Raw genomic sequence first — 19548 nt, forward strand, 5'->3', positions numbered from 1 at the left:
CTAGTTATGATTCTCAAAATCATTGTTTGTTTTCAGTGATTATTTTTCCTAATCTTTTTCAAACTTGAAAACCTCTCTTATCTACCTTGTTTGTCAAGATAACACCATAAATTTGATTGATGCTATGTTGCTCTTGTTTCTATTTTAAATCTTCTTTTTTTAATCTTAAGTATAAAGGGAAGCTGACAAATAACAATGTGCTGTCAGTGAAAAGATGTGTGCATCTAAAATTAAATTTGTAGTGAGACACATAATTCATTTCATTCATTCTTTTAAAGACATTTAGCTACTTAACTGAGTAGCCTACCAGCTTTATATTGATTAATCTCTGTTCCATTTGCTCTTTTTGGCAACATATTGTATATTTATAAGCAATATGTGTATGTGTATATACATATTGATATTTCCAGGTAATTGGGTTTTTTCTTCATATAAAACAATCTACTCTTTAAAAATTAGTCTTTTCAGGGACACCTGGGTGGCTCATTCCGTTAGACATCTGACTCTTGGGGCGCCTGGGTGGCGCAGTCGGTTAAGCGTCCGACTTCAGCCAGGTCACGATCTTGCGGTCCGTGAGTTCGAGCCCCGCGTCAGGCTCTGGGCTGATGGCTCGGAGCCTGGAGCCTGTTTCCGATTCTGTGTCTCCCTCTCTCTCTGCCCCTCCCCCGTTCATGCTCTGTCTCTCTCTGTCCCAAAAATAAATTAAAAACGTTGAAAAAAAAAATTAAAAAAAAAAACATCTGACTCTTGGTTTTGGCTCAGGTCATGATCTCATGGTTTGTGAGTTTGACCCCCTCATCAGGCTCTGTGCTGACAGCACAAGCCTGCTTGGGATTTTCTCTTCCCTCTCCTTCTCTCTGCTCCTGCCCCACTTGCCCCTTCTGTCTCTCTCAAAAAATAAATACATAAGCTTAAGGTTTGTTTTTTTTTAATTAGTCTTTTCAGAAAAAAATCTATTTCTAGTTGTAATATTTTATATAGGTCCTCTGGTATTTTTGATATTTAAAAAAATTCACTTATGAATTTAATTTTGAGTTGTTTATACTTTAAAAAATATTTTAATGTTTATTTATTTTGATAGAGAACGAGTTGGGGAATAACAGAGGGAGAGAAAGAGAGAGAGAGAGAGAGAATCCCAAGCAGGCTGTCCGTGCAGAGCCCTACAAGGGGATCAGTCTCACCGACCATGACCTGAGCCGAAATCAAGAGTCAGACACTCAACTGACTGAACCATCCAGGCACCCTGTGTTCTTAACACTTTTAAACCTTATAATATAAATTTTCAAATACACAAAATAAAATGAATTATATAATAAAATTCCTCATTTCCATTACCCAGCTTCAACAATTATTAGTACACTGTCCCTGATATATTATTTAGTTTTATCCTTTCTCAGCAGTTTACTTAATTTACTTGAATATTGGTGATTAAGCAATGAATAATTTGGATTTTGTCTTTATGGATATAATCCCAGGGGCATGAAACTCCTAAAGCTGCCTGTGAAACTAATTTTTTTTCTTTTTTACATAAACTCAGTTTTTGACAGACATTCTTTGAGATAAACCCAATCCTATGACCTACTCCTTTGAATCTTTTTCTCATGGCTTTGACTTAAGCTTACGTTATAAAACTAATCCACCTTCACGTTCATGCTGGTATAACATTTAAACATTGACATTAGTATTAATTCTTGTTCTCTGTCCTTCTTTGTGTCTGTCTCCATTTCGTTAACAGTTTGGAAATACTTTGAGTTTTTTCATTTAAAAAATTGTCTCAACGACTATGTGTGTGTGGCATGCTTTTGCGAACACAGATCTTTTCTGTGGGCTGACTAGTTTCCGTCCATTTCCTCATCAAATGCTGCTGACACTGTACAGTTACAGTTTTTATTTACAGATGAGAAAATGGAGTCTGAGGTTAAAGATGCTGGAGTAAGTGACAGATACCAGTCTCAATCCCAAGTTTGTCTGAGACCAAAAATATATTGACATAATCATTTAATAACATTTTGTGGATGCCCAGTGCTTAAGAGTTGTATATGAACTGCTACTCTTATCAAGAACATCTACATCTTCCTTCTCTGTACACCATAGGTTTTAACATATGTACTTACTAAATTTATTGTATAATGTATTGAATCATCTTTTCCTTTTGTATTTGGCATTCCTCTGTCCCCAAACAGACTATATACGTTTCAAAAATTGAAGTCATGACAAATAGTTTATATCACTCCATATTTCCTTATATAAACATATTTTTCTTAAAAGATAGGGTAAATTGGATTTTGAATTTTTTCCAGAGGATTATTTCATTTTCTGAGGTAATCTACCAAATGAATATACTTAAGGATCATTCAAAATATGGAAGAATAAAAAGTAGCAAAACTATATATAATTATAATGAAGAATAAAGGTATTTTTATCAGTAGCTTTACCATTTTTCACCAAAATGGTGTCAGAGCTTATGATAGGAAAATTTGCTAGGTTGTCACTATTTTTCCAGTCCTTTGAGTTCTGCTTCCCAAATCACCATGCTATTCATTGGGTTCTATGACCAAAGTAGAGAAGGCAACTGCCATTTACTGATTAGCAACCATGCTCTTACTCCTGTACCAGATGTTTTCCCTTTGTTATTTTGTTTAGTGATGTGACATTAAAGAATTAGATGTTAAAAGCATGAGAACAGAAGTTAGACTGTCCAGTTTCCCATCTCCCTCTGCCACTCACCAGCTCTATAACCCTGGTCAAGTAATTTAACTTCTCTAACTCATTCTCCCATCTCAAACATAAATAACATCAGTCATGGCCTCATGATTGATTAAAGGAGATCATCTATAAAGCACTGAAAATAGTATTTAGCATATAGTAAGCACTTAAAAACTACAGCCAGTTGTAATGATTGTGGTATTATTGTGTAGCTATACAATATATACTATAGAAACATGCATTAGCAGTTTAAACCACTGTCAACTGAACGTAAGCTGTCTATCGCCTAATAGCCTTAGAAATCAAATGCATGACATAAGGTACTTAATGCCCATTGTGGGGAAGAACTGTTAGTGCACCATGAATTTGTAGAGTCTCAAATAGTATTTGGTTTTAAAAGAAGTAATAATGTTTAACATATAAAACTGGTATTTTCACAACTGCTTTGTTTGTGTCTGTTAAATTATGATTTCCTCTGTTTTCCCTCTGTTTCCTGTCATATGATCTATGTCATCGCTATGAATGTGAAGGCTATCTCCATACTGATGACTTCCAAATTCATAACTCCAGCCCTGCCTTCTTCCCTGAACTTCACCCTGGCATACCACGGTTTCATGAATACCTCCATATTGATATCTTGAAATCATAAGATAAAAATTTAGTAAGATTAAAAAAAAAGTAAACTTTTGATTGCTCTTCACATTCATTCACACTCATTTCCCAAATCTTAGAATTGGATCCTCTTCCATTTTCCCATTTTTTTTATGGATTCCCTGCACACCCTCTTCCTTACCCTTACTCTGACTTCGCTGACATGAGAAACACAGTCACTTAAGATCTGTTCTCTACTCCGTTCCCTATATTCAGTCATCAGCTAGCCCTGGAAGTTCTACCTCCAAAATGTACCATTAATCCATTCACTTCTCTTTCCTTCCACTCCCATACTCCAAACCACCATCATCTTTGCCTGGTCCTTTAAAATAACCACCTGATGTGCCCATACTCTTGCCTCACTATCACCCACTTATAAATGGTACCATGTTTCTCCCCTGCTTAAATATGCTTCTTATTCCCTTAAAATAAAATCCCAAATAATTGCCTTAGCCAGAAAGACCCTTTAAGTTGCCCTCTTCAAATCCATCTTCTTGCTTTTTCCTTCTTACTCACTATCTTGATATTATTTCTGTTCTTCAGATCACCCACTTTCTTTTCCCTGTCCAGGCTTTTATTTATTTTGCTTGTCATGTTCTTTATATTGTTCTTTTTATCTTTTAGAGTCAGTGTAAATACAGCCTTCTCAAAGTGTTTTTTTTTCTTTTTTTCCTGATCATCCTCTCTAAGTAGATCACTTACCTGCTATTCTTTTCCATAACAAAAGTTTTCCTCAGCATATTTCAAATCTGTAATTATATATTCGTGTGTTTATTTGGCTTGTCTTCTCCACTGGACTCTAAGCCCCATGTGGGTAGAAAACACATCTGTTTCTTTTGAGACTGTTTACCTAACAAGTGTCTAGCATATAGTAGGCACTCAATAAATATTTGTGAAATGAATGGCTGAAACAATAACATTATTTATTTTTCTTCAGAATTCTTTTCTGGACAGATTGGGATGCCAATTTTCCTCGCATCGAATCTGCTTCCATGAGTGGTGCTGGCAGAAAAACCATCTACAAAGACATGAAAACTGGAGCTTGGCCAAATGGACTAACTGTGGACCACTTTGAAAAAAGGATAGTTTGGACAGATGCCAGGTTTAAAAAAAATGATCTTTTTCTTCTATATCTTCTGTTACCTTTCACAGATAGTATTTATAAACTCAAAAGATGTCCTAACATGCATGTATTATATATACACACATTGAAATTGGTGGTAATATTTATTTGTTTTCCATATGATGGTGGTGGTGATATTTGTTTGTTTTTGTTATGATGGGCTTATTTTTTCTTTCTACAAATCAGACACCCATAAAATATTTTAAATATTTTTTATAAAATATTTTCTCTGGCATTTATGTAAGTAATATGATAACATAACTGGACTATCTGAATACTTTTTGATAAAATACTGATTTATTACCTTTCTGTAGGTCAGATGCTATTTATTCAGCCCTCTATGATGGAACAGGCATGATAGAAATCATCCGAGGTCATGAATACCTTTCCCATCCTTTTGCTGTGTCTCTATATGGAAGTGAGGTCTACTGGACAGACTGGAGGACCAACACATTGTCAAAAGCCAATAAGTGGACAGGGCAGAATGTCAGTGTGATTCAGAAAACCAGTGCCCAGCCATTCGACCTTCAGATATACCACCCCAGCCGACAGCCCCACGGTAAGTGCTGGTTGTGAAGTAACCATCCAGAAAGTATTTTCACCTTAGTCATATAAGATTTGAAGTGCAAAATCATTTCTATAAGTTAAGTTATTAATATTTTATGTATATGGTAGAAGTAGTTCCAGAGTTTGTTTTAATTAGTTCAGAATATTTTTTTCTTTCCCTTTTTTTCATATAGCAGCAAAGAAATCTTAGAAATTAAGGGTTTTATACAAAGTCCTCACATTTTTAGTCACTGCTTGTATCTATAAAAAATACTGTGTAAAGTTGTAAAAGGTCTTTATATTGAGAATCTATCACCAGACTAGGATCAGAAAGGACACATTGATGTTTACCTTCAAATGTTGCCTGTGAAGTATGTTGGGAGGAGAAGGGGTGGTGTGGAAGAAAGAATGAAGCATCTGCTTGAGCTTTTCCATCTTAAGAGAACTGAGTTCACATGACCATATGTGCTACCTCTCCCCATACACTCCACATTTTGGTTCAATAGTAATCTCCATCTTGGCTTTGGGATTTCATTTCTTCCACTCAATCCTTGCCAAATGTTCTTAATATCAAGCCTGAACATTTTTCTTCCCTTTTTTTTTCTGGGCTACTATGGCCATCCGGTGTAATGTCAGCTCATCCTTTTATACCTCTTGATGGAGTCTTCCCCTTTATAATGTGTGTCTTAACCAAAAGAATCTCATTCCAAAACAAACAGTGTTTTCTTATCATTAGTAGATTTTTACTTGAGAATATTATGTTCAGATGACAGCTCTTTACTGGAGGATACATTTTCTCCTTGTCTCCCTCTTTCAGTGTAGAGTAGACAGATCTTCCACTTTGTTAGCATTTCTGGTCTTACAGGCTTCACTTCAATCCTTATTTAGATTTATGTTATAATATCTTCACCTGGTTGTGACTAAAACTACTCACCTTTCTGGTCTGTAAATTCCTTAGCTATCCTTTTTCTTTCTTCAATACTTGGCCTTCATTCTCTCTTGATACTGTTTCTTCTACGAAAATTTCCTCATCTGTAAAATTTTCTGTGCCCTGTCTCTGACATAGTCTGATTGAATCTAGTTTTGGTCCCAGACACTTTCAGTTTCTCAGTCTCAGTTTTCTTATATAACAGATCCTTCTTTGTCTGTGGGAGTTTCTACATACCATGTACTAAATGAGCAATCATGTTAAATCTTTTCTATCATCCTTAATTCCTCTACTCTTTTCATCCTACAAACCTGCACGACATGGGGACATTAAGAGGAGACAATAGAGCTTAGTCACTTTTGTGCTTAATAGGCATTTGATTTAACTAAATTGAAATAAAGCAGGAAATCATGATTCTGGCCAACAATGTGACACTAATACAATACAATAAAAAATTTTTCTTTTCTGAATACTTCCTTCAGCATGAAAGAGTATCAAGTCATCAACATTGTATGTTGATGACATGCAGGATTGGTTTTAATTTTTATGAAAGCAAAATATGTACTTCTATGTTTTTGTGACCCAGACTCTGGCATTTTTTAGGAGCTGTAGTTTTTATGTTTAGAGTAATTTAAATGAATTGGACCATGAAAAACAGCCTGGGTTTATGTATTACATCATTCCCCTCCTCAAAATAGGATCAATGTATTTCATTTACTAACTGTCTAATTTGCCCACATTGACATGAGCCCTAGAAAATTTATAGAATGGAAAGGAAAATGATACTTTCTAGTTTTTCTGACATTTTCATATATATAGAAAGGAACCGAAACAAAGTACAGTAGTTCCCTCCCCACACTCTGCCATGGTTTCACTCTCCCTGATCACCTCTGGTCTAAAAGCAGAATATCCTTCTTCTAAACTATCATTAGAAGATCAATGACAGCCTAACACTATGTTACAATGCCTACGTCATTCACCTCACTTCATCCATCACGTAGGTGTTTTATCATTTCCTAACATCACAAGCACAAGGGTGAGTACAATATGCTATTTTGAGACAGAGAAATACCACATTCACATAAATTTTATGACAGTATGCTAGTATAATTTTTTTATTTATTGTCATTCAATTGCTGTGTCTAATTATTAAATTAGATTTATCATAGATATATATCATAGGTATGTGTGCATAGGAAAAAAACATAGTATATATAGGGCTTGGTAACATCAATAATTTCAGCCATCTATTTGGGATGTATCCTCCCTGGATAAGGAGAGATTGCTGTAATTCATTTGTTGGTGGGGAGATTTTTTTGACATAATTTTTTAATGTTTTTATTTATTTTTATTTTTTGTGAGACACAGAGAGAGACAGAGCACAAAGTGAGGGAGGGGCAGAGAGAGGGAGACACAGAATCCAAAGTAGGTTCCAGGCTCTGAGCTGTCAGCACAGAGCCCAACGTCACGCTTGAACCCATGAACTATGAGATCATGACCTGAGCCGAAGTTGGACACTTAACTGACAGAGCCACCCAGGTGCCCCAACATCATTTTTTTTTAATTTCTTTTGAGAGAGACAGAGAGAGAGAGACAGAGAGAGAGAGAGAGAGAGAGAGAGAGAGAGAGAGAGAGAGAATCTTAAGCAGGCTCCACACTCAGTGTGGAGCCCGAGGCAGAACTCAATCCCACCCCTGAGATCATGATCTGAGATGAAATCAAGAGTCAGATGCACAACTGACAGCCACCCAGGCACCAATTGACGTCTTCACTTAACTTGAAACATGATTTATATAAGACTTCTCCAATTTGCAGAAAATAAAGAAGTTTTTACTTTATGGATCTGATTTAACATACAGAATTCAGGGCAGATATTCTAGTCTTTATATACTTTTAGAGAATGTCACCTATAACGAGACCTTGCTATTTCCTAATTGAAATTCAGTTTCCAATTTTGAGAATGATCAGAGAGCATTCTACTTTTCCCCAGTATAAGGATCACTGAGCATATAACAATCATTATCCATCTTGTTTATCTGCTTCAGTGAAGTAACACTTCCACTGCTATGGGAAAAAATAAAAAAAAGATGTACGAATATATTGACTATTACCAAGGATAGTGTTGCAGTAAAAATGGTGGCAAAGGTTCAGTGTTAATACAAGTAAAATAATAATAGCACCCTGTTTTCTGGTGAATAATAATGTAAAGTTCACGGAAAATAATAAATTTTAAAAATACATGACATTCAGTGCTATAAAATTGAAATATATCTTTCAAAAATTAAAGAAATAAAGGTTACAGATAGTCTTTGAAATTATCTAATCCTCCAAGTAGGAAGTTAATGAATGTTTTAATACCAGTTTTCATACATTCATCTTGTGCATAAATTTCCAAGTTGGTTATTGAACACAAAAGTAAAACTTTTCAAAAGGAAAATGTATTTTAGAACCTTTGGTTTCTAATGTTGTTGTTATTTGGGATGAAGAAGAAACAATCAAAGCTCAAACGTATGCAATATAAAGGAGCAATAGTGGGTATATTAAATCTAATTTTTAAAAAATGTTTATGTTTGAGAGAGAGAGAGCACACGCACAACTGGGAGAAGGGCACTGAGAGAGGGGACAGAGGATCCAAGCCAACTCTGTATGCTGATAGCAGAGACTCGAACTCCCAAACTATGAGATCATGACCTGAGCCAAAGTCGGAAGCTTAATTGACTGAGCCACCCAGACACCCCACTGTCATTGATCATTTTAATGCATGTTTCTATACATAAATATGTATCTTTACTTAATAACTTTGGGGTTTGTTGCTGTCGTTAGCAAGTCATATGGTCTTTTAGTTGCCAGAAACTGATAGATGAACATAAGCCCTTCCAAAACGTATCACTAAACCCTAATGAAAATTAACCCATAGTCTTTGTTTTATAGTTTTTCTTTATTTATTTTTTAAATCTACTCTCGGCAACTTTCAAATACTTTCAAATAATACTTAGTATTGTTTTTTTATAAAGGACTTTTATTTATTTTGAAAGACAGTGTGAGTAGGTTAGGGACAGCGAAAGAGGGGAGAGAGAGAATCAGAAGCAGACTCCACACTGTCAGTGCAGAACTCGATGTGGGGCTCGAACTTGTGAACTGTGAGATGATGACCTGAGCCGAAATTAAGCGTCTGCCACTTAACCGACTGAGCCACCCAGGTTCCCCTTAATAGAGTATTATTAACTGTAATCACCCACACTGTACATTACATTGCCAAGGCTTATTTATTTTACAACCAGAAATTTGTACCTTTTGACTCTCTTCATCCATTTCACCCAAACCCCACCTTTTCCTTTTGGAAACCAGCAATTTGTTCTCTATATTTATATGTTCAGTGTTTTGTTGCTGTTGTTGTTTTGTTTTAAGATTTCACATGTAAGTGAGATCATATGGCATTCGTATTTCTCTGACTTATTTCTCTTAGCATAATGCCCTCAAGGTCCATACATGTTGCTGCAGATGACAAGATTTCCTTCCTTTTTCATGACTAAATATTTTGAAATATATAAATTTTCTTTATCCATTCATCCATTGATAGTCACCTAGATTGTTCCTATGTGTTTGCTACTATAAAAAAAGTGCTGCAATGAACATGAGACTCCATATGACATCTATGCCAAAAAAGCAAAGCAAGAAAGTTGAAAGTAAGGACACAGAGTAGCAGTTTTATGCTGATAGATACTGTAGGAACCAAGGACAGAAATATGAAAATAAAATATTGGGAAATTTCGAATAAGAATGTTACATAACATGTACTGTAGTTTCACACTGGCTTAGGATAGTCACATTTCATCCCTATATGCCCTTTTCCATTGATTGGGCTGACAACTAGACACTTAACCTAAATTTTCTATTTTTTTAAAGTTTTATTCATTTATTTTTGAAAGAAAGAAAGAAAGAAAGAAAGAAAGAAAGAAAGAAAGAAAGAAAGAAAGAAAGAAAGAAAGAGAGAGAGAGAACACAAGCGGGGGGAGGGGCAGAGAGAGAGAGAGGGAGACACAGAACCCGAAGCAGGCTCTAGACTCAGCTGTCAGCACACAGCCCTATGCAGGTCTGGAATGCGTGAACTGCGAGATCACGACCTAAGCTGAAGTCGGATGCTCAACCCACTGAGCCATCCAAGCGCCCCTAAATTCTCTATTTTCTATATATGTTGTGTATTGGCAATTGATAGAATGTAGTTGATACTTAACGTCCAACCTACTGAATAAATACATGGGAGATGGTAGTTTTCTTAGCATAGAGAGCTCATATAAATAAATATGTTTGTTACTTTTATAATATTTGTTACACAAGAACACCATCATAGATTTCCCTTTAAGGTAAAAATGAATAATAAACATTTATGAAGCCATCTAATTTAAATACATTTTTATCAGTAAAGCACAGCTATTAATTGAATAAATTTTGAGTGCATTAAAAACCAACAGCAACAACAAAATTTATGATAAACTATTTTTGAGAAATATGTTAGTTTTGTTTGGATAATGAGATCTGGGCTTGTATGATTAAGCATTAAATTAAAATTATATCATCATCCTGACTTTGTAATAATAAGGAAGGTATGCACTTATATTGCCTTGTTATTAGTCCTTTACAGGCATTACTTTCAATCTGCACAAAGATTTGCAAGAAACATTCTCCTTCTGAGAGGCTTCTCACTTCAAAGCCATATAACAATTATGAATCTTTACACAATTCAGATTTCACCTCCTTCATGTTCATGCTTAACACCACAAGAAATCCTTTAGCACTTAGAGCTTGTATGGTTATATAATATTTTCCTAACTCTGTTTTATTTACCCACTACATTATACAATATTTGAGTAGAAGAATGCCACTTATTTATTTGTGTTCACTATATAGCAAAGTCCTTTATAATGTTATTAATTATAATATTATTAGCACCTGACACTTGGTAATTTTCATTCCAATTGTATGAGGAAGGTGTTAACAACATAGTTTTATAGGTAAGGAACCCAAGGAAGATAAATACTAAGTTATTTCCTCAAGGTCTATAGCCAGAAGGTGTTTGCCCAGTTATCTGACTTCAAGGAAAGTGACCTCAGAGCTCTTGCCTTAACCACTGTGCTCTACAATAAGTTCCTGTTTGAGATTCTCCTTGGAATTTTTATTTTATGTCACCCGATGGCTTTAGAGAGTCATTTTATTGCCTTTTAAGTGGGACAGACTAATTCTTACCGTCTTGGAGTTTATAGTCTAGAAGGGGAACAAACTAAATTAAAAACTAGGATCAATAAAATAACTGTTATCATGGATTGAGTTTGAATGTAAGAGTATAGCAAATAGATTTTAAAGGGCAGTAGGGTGTGTTCCTAAAAAGACCTTGGGTTAGTCTAGTTCAACCCATTCCTCTGTCACTCACTAACTAGGCTTGTCTAGCTGAGGCAAAATAATTCACTTCTGGGATCTCATTTCCTCATTTGTAGGTCGAAGCAGCTAGAGGTAAGGAGGAAATAAATGGAAAACACGATTGGGCAGGGATCAGACCATGTTGGCATTTAAATGGCCCTTTCAAGGAATTTTAATTTTTATCCTCTAGGATAGCTAGTTTGAATGATTTCAGACTTGAATGCACATCCAAATTACCTACAGAGGTCACTAAAACACAGATTACTGGGCTGCGCTCAAGAGCTTTAGATTCAGTAGGCCTAGAGTGTGGCTTCAGATTTTGCATTTTTAACAAATTCCCAGGGGATGGTGATGTTGCCTAAAGAGCCACTTTAGAGTCTTAAGTGAAGGAGAAAATCATTTTTATTTATTTGGTCAACGGAGTGAGAAGAGCAGATTTGGGTGCTAGAAACACGATTTCATCTGTGCGGGGCATAGATTGCAGAGAGACAGCACTGCAGGTAGCACTGGTGAGTGGGCTACTTCAGTAGATCCAGAGCTTAGGTGATGCAAAATCTGGGATGATGGTCATAAGAACAGAGAGAATGGTATGGTTGAGATATGCTTACAGGCAAAATCAATAAAAATGGTGATAGAAGTTGTGGAGTGGGGGAGATTGGGAAGAAAAGGAAGAATTTGAGATAGTTTTTTTCTCTAGTTTCTGTAATTGGCTCTATGATCAAGATATGACCTAGAGTCCATGGGATTGAGTTAAGGGAGGAGTCCACAAACTTCTGTGAAAGACCTGATAGTGTTTTAGGCTTTACAGGCCATATGGTCTCTGTTGCAGCTATTCAACTTAGCTGTGTGTGAAAGTAATCACATGGAAAATGAACTGTTGTAGCTATGTTTCAATAAAACTTTATTTATAGACACCAAAATTTGAATTTCATATACTTTTCATGTTATAGAATATTATTCTTTTTTTTTTTTTTTTTTTTTTTTGCCCTACAGTATTAGCCTGCAGGCCAAAGTCTACTGACACCTGGTTTAAAGGATAAACTAAAAAAAATAAACTTTTGATGCACTCAATTTGAGGTACCTCTGGGACATGATGGAATATTCAGGGCTATAAGGCAAGGAGAGTTTAAGCAAGAACTAGAGCTTCGGTATTCATTTAATTTTAGGTTGAAGACAAAAAGATAAATGAGATTTCCCAAGAATATTACAGAAAATGAGAAGAGGGAAAGGACAGAGCCTTGAAGAAAGCTAACACTAAAGAAGAAGGCAAGGCAGAATGCTGAGGAGGTGACCAGAAACAAAGAGATAACAGTCAAAAGAAACAAAAAACAAAAAACAAACAAACAAAAAAAAAAAACCCACTAAGACAAGTTTCAAGATGACAGTGTGACAGTGGCCACTTCTCATGGAGAAGTCAAGAAAGATAAAGACATAAGTGTATTCATTGGATTTAGTAATTTGGAGGACAGTCGGCCATAATTTAATTTAGAACAATTTCAGTGGAGCTGTTTGTCTGTATCCTAGTGATCACAACTATGTCTGAGGTTAGGCATTATTATAAATATTCAAGCCTTTTTACTAAAAATAAATATAATTTATTAAACAAAGAGCTATGTTATTAAGTAGCACAATGTAAATGCAAAGAAAAAAAAAACAAGCGTCATAACAATTAGCTTAGAAGATGCTTGTAATTAAGAGGGAAACTCTAGAGCCAACTCTAGAGCCAGACTGTTTGGGTTCACATTCTAATTTTGTCCTATCCTGACTGTATGACCATTATCTATCCTACCTTTTTATTTGTAAAATGCAATCATTGAAAAGATTAAGTGTGTTAGTTTCTTTTCTTTCCTTTTTTTTTTTTTTTTTTTTTTTTGAGAGAGAGACAAAGAGCAATTGGGGGAGGGGCAGAGAGAGAGGGAGACAGAATCCCAAGCAGGCTCTGCACCATCAGCACAGAGTAGGATACAGGGCTCAAACTCACAAATGTGAGATTATGACCTGAGCTGAAGTCAAGAGTTGGACACTTAACCAACTGGGCCACCCAGGTGCCTCTGCATTAGTTTCTTTTTAAAGCACTTACAAGATATCTGACAAATACTTAGCACTATATAAATGTGGTTAAGTAAATGATAGATAAATAATAGATAATAAGATAGATAGATGATAGATAGATAGACACAAAATTCCCTTAGTTACTTTGTTTTACACATCACCATCTCTCCCCTCCCATTAGAAGAGGAGTTGTTTATAAAAATGGAGAAAGTATAACTTTCTTCTTTTGTATATAAACCTTCTCCCATCCAGATGTTGGCCATCCTTCTGTGTCCTCTCTCAGCTCAAAGGTCTTTTCTTAATCACAACTTCACTTGTGTTTAATACTCAGAGTAGTTCAGTTTTTTCATGAATCGAGAATGATTCCACTACTCTGATGGTGGTGGTGGTCGTGATTGTGGTGGTGGGTTTCTTCTGTATTTCTTTAGTTGCTATGTTTGGAATCTGTTCTTGAAAGAATTCATACATGATTGTCACTTTAAATATAGAGTGTTGCAAGTACTTTGTATATTAGACTTTTACCGATTACGAGATGTTTTCCCAGTCTGAAGAAACTTTTCTCTTTCTGAAAAGATCTCAGTTCAATGGGGACTATATATATATTTGTTGATATAAATAGTACTGTTCTGTAGAAACCACTTTATTTTACTTTCAAAGACAGGCTTCTGGCTCAATCATCCTTTTCAATTTTGTTCTTGAAACCCATAGTGACTGTCAAATGTGCAAACTATCTTATATAATACATTAATGACAATATCCCTTAGAAAAATCAAAACCCAGAGACATGAATGAGACATGAGGAGTTTATTCAGTTACAACAATTACATTAAATGTATTTATAAAAATTATACTCCAAGGCAGTATCCATCCCACATGCCTGCTTTGTAAAACATCTATGAGTAGTTAAGAGAATGAATGAATCTAAGTCAATTGGTTCATTTAGAGAAGTAGTATGTATAATAGTTGGAGGCTCAAACTCTAAAATCTTAAACCTATATCCCTCTTAATAGTTCTGTGATTTTAAAGTGTTTTTTTTTACCATATTAAAAATTAAGTTTACTCTTCTATAAAATAGGGGCAATTTATTTTTATAAACAAAACTGCCTAATAAGAGAAAAGGAAATAATGCTTATAAAATGCTTTATATCGTGATAAAAATAAATTATTCCATTTTGGAACCTTCTCTTTCTATCAATTTTTATCTCACTTGCCTATTATGTTATGTGGCAATATAAGAACTGTGGGCTATTTCTCAAAGAGTAGTTTTAACATTGAAATGATCTAAGTACCTACTATCACTTCAAGAAAATGTATCTAGAGAAAATAAAACTTTTATTGACCACATTGTAAGAAAATTAGCTTATCTTACTTAAGAAAAGATTCTATATTCTAAGAATACTAGTAATATCATTGCTCCTTCAGGGGACAAAATTTCACTTATGAAACTGAAAGAAGGAGGGATTCCATTTGGGCCTCTAAATATATTTAATCATAACCAACATTTATCTTGTTAATAAAAAGGTTTGAGAAAAAAAAAAAAAGAAATACTCTTGAAACCATGTTACAACATGGAGATGAATCTCAAATATTTGCAAATTATTTAAATCATCTAATTCCACAGTTTAACATATCAAGATCTAACTACCTGTCATAAAAGTCAAATTTCTCTTTCTCCATGTATTTCTATAGATGTATATGTATATAGATGTATATATACACATATATATGTGTGTATGGATACACTCCACCCTACATATTATTGACAGTGTTAAAAACATATTATTTCTCCTGCTGTTTTATAGTATCTCTTTATTTCAAAATTTTATGTGCTATCAGTAAAGGATTTATTTTATTTTGCATGAGCCCTATTTTAAAATATTAATGTTTCAGATGCCTGGGTGGCTCATTTGGTTGGGAATCTGACTCTTGATTTTGGCTAGCTTCATGTTTCCAGGATCAGGAGATCGAGCCCCACTCAGCCAGAGCCTGCTTAAGATTCTCTCTCTCTCTCCCTCTCTCCCTCTCCCTCACTTGCACTTTCTCTCTTTTTCTCTCTCTAAAATATAAATAGAGCGCCTGGGTGGCTCAGTTGGTTAAGCATCTGACTTCGGCTCAGGTCATGATCTCGCGGTCTGTGAGTTCGAGCCTCGCGTCGGGCTCTGTGCTGACCGCTCAGAGCCTGGAGCCTGTTTCAGATTCTGTGTCTCCCTCTCTCTCTGACCCTCCCCCGTTCATGCTCTGTCTCTCTCTGTCTCAAAAATAAATAAATGTTAAAAAAAAATTTTAAAATATAAATAAATAAATAAATAAATAAATAAATAAATAAAACAATACATAAAAAATAAATAAAATGCTAATATTCTAAGAATGGTAAGCTGGTGTGAAATAGTTAAATCAAAATGCTTTCACTTTTACTTGTAGTTGATAGCAGCTTTGAAGAGATGAGGTTTCTGACCGAGGTGAAGTGAATGGCATGTGATATCAGAGCAAGGAGGAATTTTTGAGATTTGAGTAAACCTGTGAGGCTTCCATAATGAGGAGCTTAGAACTTCATACAGTACTGAGAGCCTGGTAGAAGAGAGAGAAGAAATGAACAATGAAGAAGAAAAGTGAGAGTTGAAACATGCCAAAGACATGTTGCTACCTCATTCTAACTATTGATATAAAAAGACAAAATGGAACTCACGTTCTCCTCTTATACCTTCTTCCTATAATACATAGACCTCTGCTTCCAGGAAGAGTTAGATAGACTAGCACCCAATTTAGTTTCTTAATGAATCCTTCTGTGTTATCTTAAAAGCATATTATAAATTAATGGGATTGGTTGGTTTATCTGAAAATCTAAATTACCATTTTTATCATTATTTCTTTGGCAAAATATAATGGAAATATCAAACAACTAAACTGCAAAAGAATTTATATGCAGATAGTAAGTTTAGCCGCTTTATAAATTGCTATTTTTGAAATATGCAATCTACCTTGCAGCAATAGAAAAGATTAGTAAAAAAGGAATCCTCAGAATTCTTTCTGCCTTGGTACACTATTTGATGTACTTGCCTAAGTCATGCAAACCCAAGTGATTTAGAGCTCTCCATTCAAATCCACTAATCGCCGAATCCATGGTTCTACTCCAAGATCAGGACTTTTCAGCCTCTACATTGTTCACATTTTTAACCAGATAATTCTTAGTTCGGAGGAGGGGAGGGGCTTTCCTTTTGCATTGCAGGACGTTTATTAGCATTTCTGGCTACTAGTGTGCCAATACTATCTCTAATCAACCACAAATGTCTCCATATATTCCCCACCACTGGTTGAAAACCGCTATTTTAAATAAGAAAGCTTTTTATAATTATAAAATCATCATAAAGCTAGAAACTTGATGCCTGTTCTTTCAAATCATACAGCAGGTACAATGAGTAGCAAGCAAATTAAAATATCGGAAAGACACCTGAAGTCATTTCTTTAGAATAACTGAAAGTTCTTTGGTATTTTAAGATGTATATTACCACTAAATATAACATTATATGACAAGTTTGTTTTCACCCTTTTACAAAGCACTATGCACAAATAAATGGAAATAGTATTTGTGGCTTTTAGAATTTTCCCATTGAAATACAGATATTTATAAAAGATCAGATAAGATTCTTTTAGACATTTTATTTACTTCATAAAAATAGAGTACGGTATAAAATTAATCCATAAAATATGATAAGGTTGATGAAAGTAGCCCCTACATACCTAGTATTTCTGGGATCTGGTGATATTAAAGCAATAAGAACATCTTTCCCTTGCACATATTTTGTTATATGTGGGTTTTGAATAAGCAGTTAATTCCAGTTCTTTAACTTAAATGTTAAAATTATAATTTCAAGGTATTTGTCAAAAGGAAAATAGAATTTGGGATTAGTGTTTAATTGTAACATCCTTTTGAAAATTCCTCTCTTTAAAAATATTAAATTAGTTTCTAAAAGGAAAATTATAATACAGATAAATTATCTTATTATATTAGTAATTATTTTGTACCAATAAAGTTTACTAGCAGAATGAATATTAGTTACTATAAAAATGGCTACATAAGAGGGAGAAAAATATTTCTCTTACCTAACAAATTGTATTCTGGCATTCTGCCTTGAGCAGAGTTTTATTAAATAAATAAATATCATACATATTTTATATTGCACCAACATTTGCATACATTTTATTTGAATTTAATGGATAAAATAATTGCTTGGGTTTAAAGGGTTTATTTTTTGCTGGTGAGAAATGGGCTACAATTAAACATGGTTTGCATGAAATATGAAATTAGTTTTAATGATATTGTTTTCTTCACAGAGCACGCATCAGTCTTATGTGATTGCATAATTAACATTTGGTTCTCCTATAAAATATTGTAATTATGCATTATTTAGTCTCTTTACCTACAGCTATGATGTGCTTTAGAAGATTAACTCACTTTCCAAATATTTAGATTCCTGACTCTTTAGAACATATCCCACCTACACTGAGCATGAGCATGCATATGAATCCAAATGTCCTTAAGTATAACACAGTAATAGATACCAGAGAAATTTTACAAGAAAAAACGTTATGTATATAAGTCATATGTACAAACATATGTATATTATACATATGTCATAGTTCCTGCCAGCATGACAATGATACACACAGAGATTGACAAATTAAGGCCCTCAGACTAAATTCACCTTCCTGCCTCTTTTGTAAATAAAATTTTATTTGAACACAAGCAAACCTTTTGACTCACATATTGTTTATGCTTGCCTTTGTGCTACAATAGCAAAGTAGGATAGTTACTATGAAGGGCATAAGTCCTACAAAAGTGAAAATATTTACTATCTGGCATTTTACAGAAAAAAAAAAGAAAAAGGAAAAGAAAATCCTAATCGTTGATTTACCAGTATTCACCAGTATGTACAGACATAAAATGTATCAATATAGGTCACAGATAATTAGAAAGTAGGACAGTAAATAATAAATTGCTTATTGCCTTGTATAGGCAATAATTAAAACTAATGTTCATTAATGGAAGACATCAGCACTAGCTACCTTCATTAGAAACTATTCTGTGAAAGAAAAAGGACTTAGGCTGATTGATGAGGGCAGGTTAAAATATTGGTAATGAAATTCCATGGGAGAAGGACACCATGTGGAAGTGGCAAAGGGCAAGATATAGATATTCAGACAACAATGAAGAATTGATTTGAGCATGTGCATAGTATGTGTGCAGAAGAAAAAGAAGTTGGAATATTCTGAGCAGTGCTGCAGAGTACCAGATACAAGGCTGCCATAGGGGTCGTGCAAAGGTGACAAAATAAAACTTTGTTTTGGAATAGGAAAGGTAAAAATGGAAAGAAGGACTCACATATTAGGGAACTCAAATGATACTTAATATGTTAATGAAAAAGAAGTGGAAAAAATGCTTTGAAATTAAAAGTTTTGTGAGTTTGGAAGGCTGATGACATCTTGAACAAAAATAAACCGAATGGATCAGAATAAAACAAAACAAAACAAAACAAAAAAAAAACACCCAGAAGTTAGAAAGCAGAAGGTAAACTCTAGCCAGTGCCAAAAGTATCATGGGAGAAATGGTAGGAGGTAAGATTGAGACTTTGTGAGTAAGACAGTGGGAAGCCATCTAAGATTTTTTAGCAAGACAGCTATATGATTAAGTGTGTGTTTCAGAAAACTAATATATGCATTGGGGAGAAACTAGAAATCAAGAGATTACTTAGAAAGTTAGTGTAGCAACCTAAGAGAGAAATGGAGAGAACCTAAAACGAGCCACACACCATGGAATTGCAGGGAATGGTGTACATGGTTAGAGTACAGACTCTTAAATCCCTTACAGGAACTATGTCTTGTCTACTGTTATATTCAAGCTTTTTAAAAGTAGGCAGAATAACTAAGTGTTTCATAAATATTTACTCAATGCATAAATATACAGATGGGTGTTTCAAGTATCTCTAAGATTCTTTGGTCAAATTTGAGTTTAGGTAATATGAACTTTCAGTACTCTCTTTCTGCACAGTTGTATTTGCATTTCATCTGTTAAGATTGCTTACAGCATTCCATTCACTGGTCAGCTTTTCCCATCTCCTGCATAGAAATA

General features: G+C 34.5%; 1 protein-coding gene across 4 annotated transcripts in view; it reads left to right on the forward strand.

Annotated features, from left to right (window-relative positions):
- The window catches only part of LRP1B (LDL receptor related protein 1B), a 1871086-nt gene that overhangs the window by 1258074 nt on the left and 593464 nt on the right, over positions 1 to 19548 (forward strand). For all 4 annotated transcript variants that reach the window (XM_053909160.1, XM_053909154.1, XM_053909157.1 and 1 more), the window contains exons 26-27: positions 4295 to 4459; positions 4795 to 5039. In XM_053909160.1, the coding sequence (XP_053765135.1) occupies positions 4295 to 4459; positions 4795 to 5039 (410 nt within the window). The remainder of the gene's footprint in view (positions 1 to 4294; positions 4460 to 4794; positions 5040 to 19548) is intronic.

This window comes from Panthera pardus, unplaced genomic scaffold (genome assembly GCF_024362965.1).
Source record: "Panthera pardus isolate Hobbes unplaced genomic scaffold, ASM2436296v1 HiC_scaffold_10, whole genome shotgun sequence".
In the NCBI taxonomy this organism is placed as follows: Eukaryota; Metazoa; Chordata; class Mammalia; order Carnivora; family Felidae; genus Panthera; species Panthera pardus.